Source organism: Lemur catta, chromosome 2, assembly GCF_020740605.2.
Source record: "Lemur catta isolate mLemCat1 chromosome 2, mLemCat1.pri, whole genome shotgun sequence".
In the NCBI taxonomy this organism is placed as follows: domain Eukaryota; kingdom Metazoa; phylum Chordata; class Mammalia; order Primates; family Lemuridae; genus Lemur; species Lemur catta.
In genome coordinates this window covers 7,944,663-7,958,656 of record NC_059129.1, presented here as the reverse complement: position 1 = coordinate 7,958,656, position 13,994 = coordinate 7,944,663, and the positions used below count along the sequence as shown (strand labels likewise).

At 48.9% G+C, this 13,994-nt stretch overlaps 1 protein-coding gene across 1 annotated transcript; it reads right to left on the bottom strand.

The window, feature by feature from the left end:
* Positions 1–2,546: 2,546 nt before the first annotated feature.
* RMI2 (RecQ mediated genome instability 2) lies at positions 2,547–7,955 on the bottom strand. Its single transcript, XM_045542600.1, has 2 exons — positions 7,641–7,955; positions 2,547–3,670 (listed from the first exon to the last, which is right to left on the bottom strand). Exons 1-2 carry the CDS (start codon positions 7,939–7,941, stop codon positions 3,522–3,524), a joined length of 450 nt encoding a protein of 149 aa, XP_045398556.1. The 5' UTR covers positions 7,942–7,955; the 3' UTR covers positions 2,547–3,521.
* Positions 7,956–13,994: the final 6,039 nt, after the last annotated feature.

Sequence of the window (13,994 nt, the reverse complement as noted above, 5' to 3'; positions counted from 1 at the left end):
ACTGAATGTAGGTCACTATGGCTGAAATGCATTTTTCCCCTTATCCTTGCAACAGGCAGCTACGCAGTAAGTTTGGGTCGTGGCCTGAGGTTTAGCAACACCAGCCCCTTTGGTGGTCCAACAGATCTCGGGGTTGTGACCCTTGGAATCTGAAGGCAACTCTACACACAGCGTCTCTCCCAGGTTCTTTTTCCCTTCAACCATTAAACCGTACACAAACAGGCCAGGAGACAAAACACTCAGTTATTTTCATGTGGTCATTCCTCTTCCCTCCTGCTTCACCTGATGCAGAAGAATATTTCAGTAAAACTTCAGCTTTACAAGAATAGGCAACAGAAAGGATTAGGGAACTTGGCAATCCAAAACCAGCCAAATGAGGGTTTTGTATATGTATTTTTTGTAACATAAAGCAGTTCCAAGAAAAGTGAAGTCACAGCCTAGGTTGCTTATTTTCAGTTCTTAGAAAAGAGCCAATTTCGAAAGGGAAGCCGCTCCGCTCAAGCACACAGGCGCGCATTGTCTGGCCAGGGGTGCTCGCTGATAAACCAACTTGGCTTTGGCACCGGGAAACTAAAACCTCCCAGATATGTTTTCATTTGGTGATGTCAAGGAGGAAACACTAGCTGAGACAGTGAAAGTTATTAATATTCAGAGAAACCACACAGCTTACAAACAGAAGTGACTCGGATCCAGCACCGACCCACTGGAACACGCAGCCTCCTCCTGCTCGGTCCCCCTCCCCCATCCTGAGGTTTAGTGCCCAGGCGACACTGTCGGCTCCACCAGCATTTTCCAATCGGGTATCATTTACCAGAAGTTAGGTGAGGACAAACCGGGCAGGATATGGTTCTCTGCAGCGTGGGTCTGTTTTCTCGCAGAAAAGCAGATTTCAGATAAGGGAGAGCCACGGGAGGGTGGCAGATTTCAGGTTAAGGGACCTCAGGAGTCAACCACACACCCAGCTCAGGGGCTACTATTGGCTACCCCATAATAATTTTGTACCAAAGTTTTAAACCTAAGAGTTCTGTAGCAGAGATCCCATGGTCTGCACCAAAATTAAAGTTCAATGCAATCAAAACAACTGATCAACTGTCTCAGCCAGGGAGAGACAGGATGACTGAATGGAACATGGTGTCCTGCAACGGGACCCTAGACTGGAGAGGACATTAGGAGAAGGCTAAGGAATGTGAACAAAGTAGGGACTTGGGTCAATAACAACATCTCAACATTGATTCACTGGTTGTAACAAAAGCACCTTACTAATGGAAGATGTTAACAATAGGGAAAGCTGGGATCTTTGCAATTTTTCTGTGTATTTTTTTTTTAAGGCAACTGATGGATATAAGCAAGAACTTACCGCTGTGTGCCAGGTACTATGTAAAAGTAATTTACACATATCTTCATTTATTCCTTCCACCAGTGCTATAAACTGGGTATAATCTGCATTTTATAGGTAAAGAAACTGAAGAACAGAGAGGTTAGGTTACTTGCTTGTAGTCACACAGCAAGTTTAGTGACAGATAATGGGCTCAAATTCAGGCCTACAAGGCTGCAAAACTCCTGTTAAAGCTCAGCAATATTGCCTGGAAAATCCCAACCTGTGAACATAAACCAGTTCAAAACAGGCTTCATGTGGGCAATAAAAACAATGCACTTTCCAATCTGCCCCACCTTTAAAAGACAATGCTATGTTTGAATCCCAAACACTGACAACACCAAACGCTGGCAACACCAAACGCTGGCAAGAACGTGGAGCAACAGGAACTCTCAGTCATTGCTTGTGAAGATGCAAAACGATACAGCCACTTCGGAAGAATTCTGGCGGTTTCTGACAAGGCTATAACCATATGACCCAGAAATTACTTCTAGGCATTTATTCCACTGCGTTGAAAACTTATCCTACACAAAACCTGTGCATGAATGTTTACAGCTGTTCTCTTCGTAATTATAAAAGATTAGACTCAAACAAGATGTCCTTTGATAGGTGAAGTATTAATAAACTGTGGTATACCCACACAGTGGAACATTATTCAGTGATAAAAAGAAATGAGCTATCAACCTGCTGAAAGACGTAGAGGAAACGTAAATGCATATTAAGTGAAAGAAGCCAGTCTGAAAAAAATTTACATACTGAATGATCCAACTGTTAATATATATGATAGTGTGGAAAAGGCAAAACTATAGAGACGGTAAAAAGGTCAGTGGTTGCCAGGCTGGGGGTAGTGGAGGGGTGGACGGGGGAGCCCGGAGGATTTCAGGGCAAACTGTTCTGTAGACACTGTAACAGCAGATATGTGTCCTTATGCTTTTGGTAAATCCCACAGACTGTGTAACACCAAGAGTGAACCCTAATGTAAACTATGCACTTGGATTGACAGGAATGTATCAGTATTCTCTCATCAACTGTAACAAAGGCACCACCCTAATATTAGATGTTAATATTAATAATAGGGGAGGGGTGTGAGTGGAGTATATGGGAATTCTCTGTACTTTGTTTCATTTTCCTGCAAACCTAAAACTGCTGTAAAAAGTAAAGTCTATTTTTAAAAAAAACAGACAGCATATAAAAAAAATTTATTAGTGGTAGAATATCAGAATTCCAGGCAAAACTGTACAGCAATGTCAGAACATGATCCGACTCCCTTGATATTTACAATCTAAACAAAAATCAGGCACGGGTAATAAGCAGCTCGCAGAAACCCAACGTTCAATACAAACACGACAAAAAGTCACTCCACACAAAAAGATGCAGGAACTCGAACCAGGAGGCCGCCCCCCTGCAGTGTCTTGCCAAAAGTTACGAAGCGGAAGTTTAGCTAAGGCCTGAAAGTTGTTCTCAACCTTGAGTTTTTAATTTCAACAAGAAAATTTGAAAATGGCTCAACATCTCCGAGAGAAGGAAGAAGGTATCGCCTTCCTGGAGGGAAAGGGACCTTAAGTGTTTGAGCCGTGTCCGAAGCAGAAAGGGACCCGTGTCCTTCAGGGCCGCCGTGCCTGCCGTTAGGAAACGCCATTTGACTTGCAAACTGGACATGGCAGTTGTTGACGAAGACGACAAGGAGCCATGATGTCACGCCTTTTCTACGCAGTCTGCCTTCCCGCCTGGAACCGCATTTAATCACCACGGCCAATGACTGAGATTCAAATTTTGCATAGTAAAATGGACATGCAGCAGTCACGGAAAAAGTATCATCGCTGGTAAAATTTGGAAAATGCAACATGAGATTTCTGTGTACTTTAGAGAGAGAGAGAATTAACACACACAAACCAAAAGGAGAAAAAAGAACCCCATAGCATCTGCTTTTCATCAGCAAACACAGTCAAAGCAAGGGGCAGCAGAGGCGTGTTAACTGAAGGGGCCCAGCATTTTCAAATTCCTACATCTGGACTCCTTGGTCAACCAAAGCAAAGCGGAGAAACTTTTGAGAAATACACATTGAACAATGTCTGTGAAATGCACAAGGTTATAAGAACCTAAATTGTTTCAGAAACTCTAGGTGTTTTTAAGGACGGTTCCAACATTAAGGAATACTCCTGTGTAAATCTTCCACTTCTAGTTCCCACATGCTTTCATGGGTGGGATTATCAGAAAGATCTGTCATCTTCACAGCCTGAAGGCACGGCTCAGGGCTGCAGGCCAGAACCACTCCCATTACCATCACATACTTTCCTGGAAAAAGAAGAAAAGCCCATCGTTATGTTCATAATAAGGGGGTGGGGAGCGAACAGATCCAGTCCTTCAGAGAGTCTGACTTGATCAGAGAGAGGGAAGTTAGAGAAAGAAAAACATTCAGATAGTAGATATCAAAATGCAAGGTAGTCAGTGATCGGGATGTCCACGTATATTAATTACAACATTGACCCAGGAGGATGACATCTGTATCATCTTTGGTTTCTGGGTTTCATATGTTAAATGAAATCATCGTGCACAAAGTAACCATGCCCAAGAAATGGAAGAGACTCCTGCATCAGAGTATGAGTTATAATTAGATTGCTCTAAGGCAGGGGCAGGAAACCCAAGCGTTTCTCTAATCCTGTTCCTTGCCCAGTGCCACAGAGTACACGACTGGTCTCTGTGCACAGGACGGGTCCTGTTTCTGTGCAGACACAACCCCTGACAGCCCCAAAGCAAATGCAATTCTCCCTCGACGTTGCCGAAAAAGCTGGGCCGGCAGCATCCCCGAGGCCCCACTGTGCCAGCTGCCCAGGACTCATCCCTGCCACCTCCAGCTTTATCCCGACACTGCTGGCACACGCAAGCAAATCCACAAAAGGGCAGGCTGCCACCGGGATGATCTAATGACATATTAACCGTGATTCTCTTCCCATTCCTTTGGGGAAGTGACTCTCTCCTTGAAAGCAAAACTTGGCCAGTCTTAATCACACAAACTCGATTGTGTAAAAGAAAACTCCAAACACTGCAGGAAGGGCAGGCATGCTGCCAGCCCCCACCGCCTGTCCCTGGGAGGCCGCTTTTATCGCCCTGCCTGTGGGGCCCAGGGCTTTGACCGAAGGAAGCCAGGCAAGCTGACCCCTGACCCTCGGGTGTTCAGCCCCTGGCAGGGTGTACGCAGTGTCTCTGAACTCATCTCCAGATTCTACCTGGGCCCCAGTGACAGAGGCTAGTTCTACAAATGCACTTGCCATCCCTCTGGACGGCCCTAAAGCGCTGGTAGAGGTGGAGCTCTCAGAAATACAATGACTGAGACCCGGGAAAGCAAGAGCCCAAGGAGATGCCAACCAGGCAGGTTACCAGGGCATCTGCGAGGAGGGCACACACTGGACGGATGAGCTTGGGGGCATGAGATCAGACACACCGGTGAGGTCCTGTTCCTTCTGCCCACACCCTCTGCCTTCCCCGCAAAGCAGCTCCCACTGCCGCCCTTCTCCTCCCCACACGCACCCCTCCCTTAGGTTGCCCTGACCACTCCAGTGGCTCCGGCTGGTCTTCTGCCAGCTTCGTCCTCCTCAGACCCATCCCCGCCCCACTGCTGCAGCGTCGTTCTTAAATCCAGCTGCCTCCAGAACCCGGCAGATCACAGTGAGACGAGGTCATCTTCGTTCCTCTGCTCCCCTGAAGACTGGGAGCAACTCCAGGGCAGGGAGAGTTTCTGACTGAACTCTGCACCTGGGGTTTATGAAACAACCTCTTGGATGCTCCAGAGAAGCGGGGCGGGGAACAGCCCTGGTGCACAGGCACGGTGAGTAGAGTTCAAGTCCACCTTGAAGCAGGCAGGTCCTTCCACAGGTGGCCACTGAAGCTGGTCAGGATGGGACCTTCCTACCTTTCACTGCTGCCCTACGTGCTGACCCAGGCTCCCCCAAAGGCACTGGGCTCTCTCACCTCCAAGCCTTTGCACATGCTGTTCCAGGGAGCTGCACTCTCCCCCCACTGCACATGGACCCAGAGTGCCCAACTGTCTCAGTGTTAACACGGAAAGTCCCATATCCTGGGACCCTCTCAGTCCCAGGGAACCCAGGAGGGTTGGTCCCCACAGACAACTCCAACACATCCTTCAGGGCTGCCTCTTCAAGGATGCCTTCCCTGACCCCTCGAGCCTGAACCAGCTGTCCCTTCTCTGGGCCACAGCACCCTGTGCTCATGCCTACAGTATGACTTGCGTTTTAGTGGCTGCCTACTTCCCTGGCTCCCTGTCTGGAGGCAGTGACTCAGTTTTGTCAAGCAAGACTTGGCATTAAACAGAAAGAGGAAATGACATGGCCCCTGCTAGGGGGCATTCAGGCCAGTAGGTGTGTCAGACAGGTTCATCGATGCCCATTCGTTCAAACACCGAGGTACCTACTGGGTGCCAGGCTTATGCCAGGGCTGGGACCAGACATGGAGACTGCCCAAGCCTGCCTTCGAGGGGCTTTGCCTGGGGGCCAAGACACCAAGCAGCATGGGTTATGAGTTAGGCCAAGGCTAAAGCCAAGGGTTGGCAAACTTTTTCAGCAAATGGACAGGTAATAAATATTTTAGGCCTTTCAGGCCATAAGGTCTCTGTCACAACTACTCGACTCTGTACATGTAGTGGGACAGCAGCCCTGGACATTATGTAAGTTACCAACGCATTCCAATAAAACTTTACTTATGAACATTGATGTTTGAATTTCATATAATTTTGATGTCATGATTTTTTCCAACCATTTAAAAACGTAAAAACTGTGTATAGTTTGCAAAGCATGTGAAAAGAGGCAGCCTGCAGTTTGCCGACCCTGTGCTAGACCCTGCACTAGACTAAGGCTGCTGCCGAGGGCAGAGGCTGAGGGGTAAGGGGCGGAGGGGAGGAGGAAGCAGCAGCAAGTTACAGTGGATAACAAGAGGCAAATTTTCTGAACCCTTACCATGAGCTAAGCAGCTAAACGCTATATGTTAAGGCGATTGTTTACTTACTGAATCCACACAACAGGAGGAATTATTATCTCCTTTTTAAGAAAGGATTCAAAATCCAGAAAGGTTAAGTAACGTGCTCCAGGCAGCTCAGCTGGGAAGGGGTGGAGCCAGGAACTCAACCTTAAGTCTGAGTCCGAAGCAGCCCAGGACAGGCCTCGGACCTATCTGCCCCTGGTCAGAGTCCAAGACTGAGCAGGAAGGGCCCTTAAAAAGAAGTGAACTTGGTCTGATTTCACCGGAGAGGGAACCGAGGAGAAGAAAGGCCCACGGACCCTTCAGATCTCCTTGGCCCAGAAGCCTCCCTGGACCACCTCCCTGTCGTTCCCCGGGCATCAATGATCCTCTGGGAAATCTGCCGCCAGTCTGTCCCCGAGCCGGGACCTATCTATCTGGGTCGGAGCTGCAGCCCAGTGCCACACATGGGGCCTGATGTCCAACACATGCTCAATTAACATGCCAGTGAATGAGTGACATGAGATCCTGGGTGCCCAATGCCTGTCACTCAAAACAACTGGCTTAGAGCCCTACGAGCCAGGCACTGCGCCAGACTGAGGACACAGCTGTCAGGACCACACAGCTCCTGCCCTCCAGCAGCTCAGCCTGGTCCAGTGTTGCTCCAAGCGTGGCCCCCAGACCAGCAGCAACAGCATCACCAGAGAGCTGGCCAGAAATGCAGATTTTCAGGCCCACGGACTCAGAATCCTGAGGGTGGAGCCCAGCCACCTGAGCTTCAACAAGCCCTCCAGGTGAGTCTGATGCACGCGCAAGTTTGAGCAGCAGTCGTCTAGGAGGGGCAAACATTAGTGAACTACTACAGCCGAAGACAGTTCCAGGAAGGAGAGGTACAGGAGGGGCTCCCTGTTCCTAGGGAGTGCGGTGTTTCCCTGAGAAGGGTACCTGTAAGTACAGACGTTAAGGAGGAGCAGAAGTTTCCTAGGATAGCGTTTCCCAAAACTTGATGGGGAAAAGAAAATCACCTATGGGGGAGGGGGCTTGTGACAAATACGGATGCCGGGGTCCCTCCCCTCGAGATTCCCTCTATGAGGGCTGGGAGGGTCCCAGGAACCTGCATTTTTAAAACGGGCTGCAGGTGACGCTTATCATCAGGAAGCCCGACCGAGCGAGGGGCAGGCAGGAAGGGTAGCGAGGCGGGGGACGGGCAAGTGCACGGGCCCGGAGGTGGGACAGCCCCGGCAGCTTCGCGGCAGAGAGGAGGAAAGGGGCGCCGGCGAGGCTCCGGTATTACCTGGGGCGAGGCAGGGCCGCCCGCGCGGCACCCGCTCCAGGCCGCGCACGGTGAAGACCCCGCTGGGGTCCCGCAGCCGCGCCTCGCCGCCGCCGCCCGCCGCCACCACCGTGCCCTGCATCCACACGACCGCCAGCGCCAGCGGCCCGCGGCCCGCCGCCGCCCGCGACAGCTGCCACGCGCCTGGGCCGCCCTCCGCGTCGCGCCGCAGCTGCTCCGCCAGCACCTTGAACGGCGGCGACCGCGGCAACCGCACGGCCGCCGAGTCAGCGCGGGAAGACGAGTCCGCCGCCGCTGCCATACTGCCCGCCGCCGCTTTCCTAACTTTGATGGGCAGCGAGGCCCGGCCCGGAGCCACCAATCAGCAGCGCGCTGGCGGAGCCGACCAATCGTCGGGCTCAGGAGGCGGGACCGCCGGGGCGAGCGGCCCTCTCCAGCCACCAGGAGTGCGCATGCGTACCTAAAGCAAAAACGCGCGCGAGTTAGAAATGAATGGATGAAATTATTGGTAATTAAATGGGAATAAAGAAGTGAAGTCTGGGAGGTAAACTCATCTCAAAATTTGGCGTGCATGCAGATCACCTGGAGAAGGTGACTATCTTTAGCTCGCCTTACAGTCCTTCGAGGTTAGTAAATAACTGAAATGAATTAGGAGGAGTCAGGAGAGGAGGCTGGGAAAGGACGCGAGCACAGCTGGTAAAATTGCCCTTTCTTTTATTATTATTTTTATTTATATTTTAATAACATCAAGTAATTTAAAAATTGAGAAAATATATTACTATTTTATTCACAAAAGAAATGCACATTTATTGTAGAAATTTTAGAAAAGGAAAATCTAGAACAAGAAAAATATCGCAAAGAGCACTCAGATATCCACTGTCAACTTTTGGGTGTATTAGCTTCCAGGTTTTAAAATATACACGTATATATATTTGATATATAAATATTGTTTTGCATATTGTTTTCCCTTAATAACAGACATCTTTCTGCATCAATATCCACCTGCTTCCTGTTGAATGACTAATGTTCTATTTATCTCATCACATATTTAACTGATATCTATAGTGGGACATTAAGGCTATTTCCAATTTTTCACTTTATAAATATCACCACTGTGAACCGAGTTAAAGCTGAATCTTTGTGCACATCTTTCAGATAAAATTCCTAGAAACTGTTCTCTAAAAATTGGATGTCCACAGATCAACAAAGTCCACAGATCCTAAATCAGGCAATCCTTAAAGTCTAGATTAGTTCTTAAGGGAGACTTTGTACTCCCAGGGCCTCCTGTAGTACCAGGCATTCCGAAGGTATTCAGCAAGAGCGTGATTTGGGCAGTAGCCTCTATGAGGTTTTAGCCTCTACACCTCAACCCTGACCAGTACAGTAACCAGGCTCCTGGGCTGAGAAGGGAGCAGGGACATTAACCAAGAGGGAATCCAACCCCTCATGCCTGGCGGGTTCTCACTGGCCTTCCCCAAGGCACCTGAAGGCCAGAGAAGTGATGGGGAAGGGAGTTGGGTCGAAGGCAGAGGCTCCCAGGCCTCTTGGCTGAGCCTGGGAATTCCCCACCATTCTCTTGGCCCCCAGATTTCCCCCACCCTCCTCCTCGCAAGCCCCACAAATCTGAGCATGTCGGCACTGGGTTTATAACCTTTTGATCGTGTAATCAACACACCTGGAATGTGAGCATTCCAGGCAGAGGGAACTGCACATGGAGGGCCCAGAGAGGGAGAGAGAGCAGGAGGCATTTAGCAAACTGCCAATATTTCAGAATGGCTGGGATACAGAATAGAAAGGGAGGAGTGGGGATATTCGAGGCTGGGCCTACATAATCTCATTTCTTATCCCCATTTTACAGATGATGAAACTGAGGTTCAGGCCAATGACAAGCCTGAGGCCATATGGCTAGTGAGTGATAGAACCAGAAGGCAAAGCCAAGTCCAGCTGACCCCAAACTTCCTGCCCCTTGAATCACAGGCTCCATCTCACTGTTCACACTATCGCCCACCTCCACCCAGCAAGGATGCCTCCAGACCTTTGCTTATGCTGTTCTCTGCCTGACACGCTCTCCCCAATCTCTCTCAGTTGACACCTGGCTCAAGCGCCTGCCCAGCACCAAGACCTCTCCTTCAGGGAGCCATTCTTGAGTGCGCAACTGGAATTAATCCCTCCCTTCCAGATCAGTTTGCCTATGCCGCTAATCCAGGGTTCCTCCACCTCAGCCCTGTTGACATTTTGGGCTGGAGAATTCTTTGTTTTAGGGGGCTGTCCTATGTGCATTGCAGGACATTGAACAGTATCCCTGCTCTCCACCCAGTGCATACCAATAGCACTCCCTCAAGTTGTAACAACCAAAAGTGTCTTCAGGCCGGGCGCGGTGGCTCACGCCTGTAATCCTAGCACTCTGGGAGGCAGAGGCGGGAGGATCACTTGAGCTCAAAAAAAAAAAAGTGTCTTGAGACATTCGTTCACCCCTGGGGGAGCTGAATCACCCCCATTGAGAACCCCTGTTCTAAGCTACAATACTTGCTGCCGCTGCACTTTTTTTATTTTTTTTATTTTTTGAGACAGAGTCTTGCTCTGTTGCCCCGGCTAGAGTGCAGTGGCATGATCATAGCTCACTGCAACCTCAAATTCCTGGGCCCAAGAGATCGTCTTGCCTCAGCCTCCTGAATAGCTGGGACTACAGGCACGCACCACCACACCTGGCTAATTTTTCTGTTTTTCAGTAGAGTTGGGGGCTCAGTCTTGCTCAAGCTGGTCTCGAATTCCTGGCCTCAAGTGATCCTCCCACCTCAGACTCCCAAAGTGCTAGGATCACGGGCGTGAGGCACCGCGCCCAGCCTGTCTTGAGCCATAAATACCTGGGTCTGTGTCTGTCTTACCAGTTAGGCCAGGCAGCTCAAACTAAGATGCCAACAGTGGCCAGGCAGGTAACCCCAGTGCAGCAGTGACAAGCTGACCCTCGGATGTCCTGGCTAAAGGGGCTGATCATGCTTGGTCAGCGGTGGCCATGCAGGAATGCGGGCCCAGTGTTACCAGATCTAGTTTTTCAAGACATTTTAATGTACAATTTCCACATATCAAAGTACATTGGCAATAAATTCAATTCTAAAACAAATAAACAAATTAAAAACAGACCACATGTCCCTGAAAGTCATCTGTGGGCTGACTCTGGCCTGTGGGCAGTCAGTCTACAAACTGTCTCTAGAATGTGAGCTCTTCTGGCACCAGGGTGCCTTGTGTGTGAACTAACATGCAGCTCCTTGGAATCTGCTGCAAAATATCCAAGGGGCTCTCGTGTTTCATCAGCTCCAGGAGTTGCAAAACCGGTGTCTTAAATCGCTGTCAGACAAGTGGATCTGTTGACACAGGTTGGGTAAGCCTCCCCTCCTTGGGGGATTATCCCCCCACCCAATCCTCTGCCCTCAGCCCCGGGCCTCAGGCAACCTGTGCAGGCCTTCCTGAGCCCCAGCTTCCACGTGAGATCAAAGAACCCTGGAAGGGGGTTTCCTGCCACCTGCTCCAGTGAGAACAAAGGTTGAGGCAAGAGGAATTATGAGCCCTGGCTTCACACTCACCTGCCCAATCACCAGTTCTCGGGGAGAAAAGGCCAAAAATACTTCTGGTTGCCAGGAACAAAGAACCCAACAGCCCTAAGAAAAGGGGTTTGTTCCAGAAGGGTATCTATACGGTGACATCTTCATAATAGCAATAGCTGTCATTAGCTAAGCCCTTGCTGTGTGCCAAGTGCCACGCCAGGCACTTCATGTGCAGAGACTCAGTTATTCCTCATGACAATCTCGAGAAGTAGGTACTTTCCTTAAGCCCATTCTAGAGATGAGGAAATTGAGGCTTGGACAGGTGATGTGGCCTGCCCAAGACCACACAGCTAGTGAGAGGCAGAGCCAGGGACCAATCCCCACCTGGAACAGAGGGTTCCTCTCAGGTGTCTTTCAGTAATCAGGTTCCCTAGGTAAGGGGGGCAGTGGGTACTAACCTAAAGTTTTAGCCACTATCCTGGATTGTCACCAGGGAAGAATGCCCTGAATACAGGTTTTATGGGAAAAAAAAATTGAACTTCAGTTAATGCAATGCCTGCCAAAGTGTGCATGGGGGCAGCTTATGGATGTCTGGAACTTACTCTGAAATGCAGTACAGAATAAGGTAAATTGGTGGGTGGATAGAGGGAAGGACAGGCGGATAGATCAGCCATAAGGCAGGTAAACTGCTCATCGTGGAATCTGCACGGTGGGCATGTGGGTGTTCACTGCTCAGGTTTTTCAGTACAATACCTAGTCTGAGGTATTTCAGTATAGCAGCCTGGATGGACCAAGACACACATTCAAGGTGGCCGCCTTGTTTGTAGCCTCCTGGAGGAGCGTCTAAGCACAAGCCGTGTCTTGGCCATGCACTGTCCTACCAGGCTAATAACAGTAATAACAGTAACTGCTTCCACTACAGGCCGGGCATGGTGTCAGCTGCTACATCTGTATCAGCTCATTTCACCCACAAACCCCTGCCACCTACCTACTTCCACCCTTACTTTATACGTGGAGAAACTGAGGCTCAAAAAGTCACTAAGCCTACAGCAACCCTCTGTGGTACTGACATCAGGACAGACAGATAGATCAACAAGACTACTCAATGGGGAAAAGATAGTTGTTCAACAAATAGTGCCAGAACAACCAGGAAAAGAAGGAAGCTGAATCTCTCTCTAGCTGTATAAAAATGGACCAAAGACCTGCAGGATGGTGGCTATGGAAGTTGGATCCACTAAGAAGTGTGTAACAACTCACCTGCCAAATCTACTCACCAAAAAGTTATTATTTAAAATTGAAATTAAAAAAAATTCTTTTTAACAAAGAAAAGAAAAAAAAATTTATAAAAGATAAATAAAACTCTTAGAAGAAAACACAAGGGTAAATCTTCATACCCTTGGGTTTGGCAATGGATTCTTAAGAGACAATAGAAAAAGCACAAACTACAGCAGAAAAAATAAATTCGACTTCGTAAAAATTAAAAACATTTTTGTATCCAAGGACATTATCGAGAAAGTGAAAAGATCACCCACAGAATGGGAGAAAATATTTGCAAATCATATATCCAGTGAGGGTCTAGTATCCAGAATATATAAGGAGCACTTATAATTAAACAACAAAAGGACCAACAACCCAATTTTAAAGTGAGCAAAGGACTTGAAGAGATATTTCTTCAAAGAAGGTGTACAAATAGCCACAAGCACATGAAAAGATGCTCAACATCATTAGTCACTAGGGAAATGTAAAAAAAAAAGTACACAGCTAGAATTTGAGCCTGGGTCTGTCTGACTCCAGAGACCTGAGCTCCTGGGTCTGCTCCTGTCCACTCCCGACATGTGTCCACACTGTCTAAGGGCCACACCGGGAGCTGGGGCAGAGTCAGACCTCCTGGGGGTGGCACAGCAATGGTGAGGCCACAGATGAGATTCGGTCTTGGTGAAATCCAAAAACTTGATGGCCAACATCCCTGAATGAACAATCCTGGTCTGTTTGGGGTCACCGCTGGATCCCAGAACAATGCCTGGGACATGGCCGTTCACTGAATGAATGAATGGATGCGTGACAAGGCTGTGGCTTGGCGGGAGTGACAGGTCAGGTTCCCTGGGGAACTCACCGCGTAGGGAGCAGGTTTATCGGAGGGTGCTCTCGCAGGCAGCACGTGCGAGGGAGTGTTGCCACAAGATCCCAGTCATCCCTCAAGAAGTTCTGGAGCTGGAACAGCCCCAGGTTAGGTGACACCATGCGAATGGCAGCAGGGCTGCTGTTGTCACAGGGTGTGGCCCAGCTGGAAAACACCATTTCCTCTTCAGGGGGTTGTCAACGCTTCAAAACTGCCAGGGAGGATGGGGGACAGGGAGTGACCGCTCAGTGCACACAGGCTTGCCTTTGGGGACGATGGAAATGTTTGGGAACGTGGACAGAGGTGTTGGTTGCACAACACCCCGAATGTATTATACTAAATGCTACTGAATTGTTCGCTTCAAATTGGTTAATCTTATGTGAATTTCACTTCAATTTTTTTTTGAAAAGGCTCAAACTGGAAGGGGAAAAAAATATTCAGGGATGACTGTGCCCTAAATCTCCCCAAGGAACCCAGGCCTCAGAGAGGTTAAGTAACTTGCCCAAGGCCACACAGCCAGGAAGAAGTTGACCCTGAACCAGCCTCCAAAGTTTGAGTCCTTTCCCACTAGACACAAGTGAGAAAATGGGTTAAATATTGCCCAAGGGCATAACCAAGAAACTCAAGCCAATATCTTGTACCTCTAAAGGACCCCTTTTCTCGAAATGACCACAATTCTGTGAAAGTAGAGCT

Coding starts and splice junctions, on each gene's coding strand:
- RMI2 (XM_045542600.1), bottom strand. CDS start 7,941: ATGGCAGCGGCGGCGGACTCGTCTTCCCGCGCTGACTCGGCGGCCGTG. Junction 3,671..7,640: donor GCGGCCCTGCCTCGCCCCAG/GTAATACCGGAG, acceptor TTCTTTTTCCAG/GAAAGTATGTGATGGTAATG.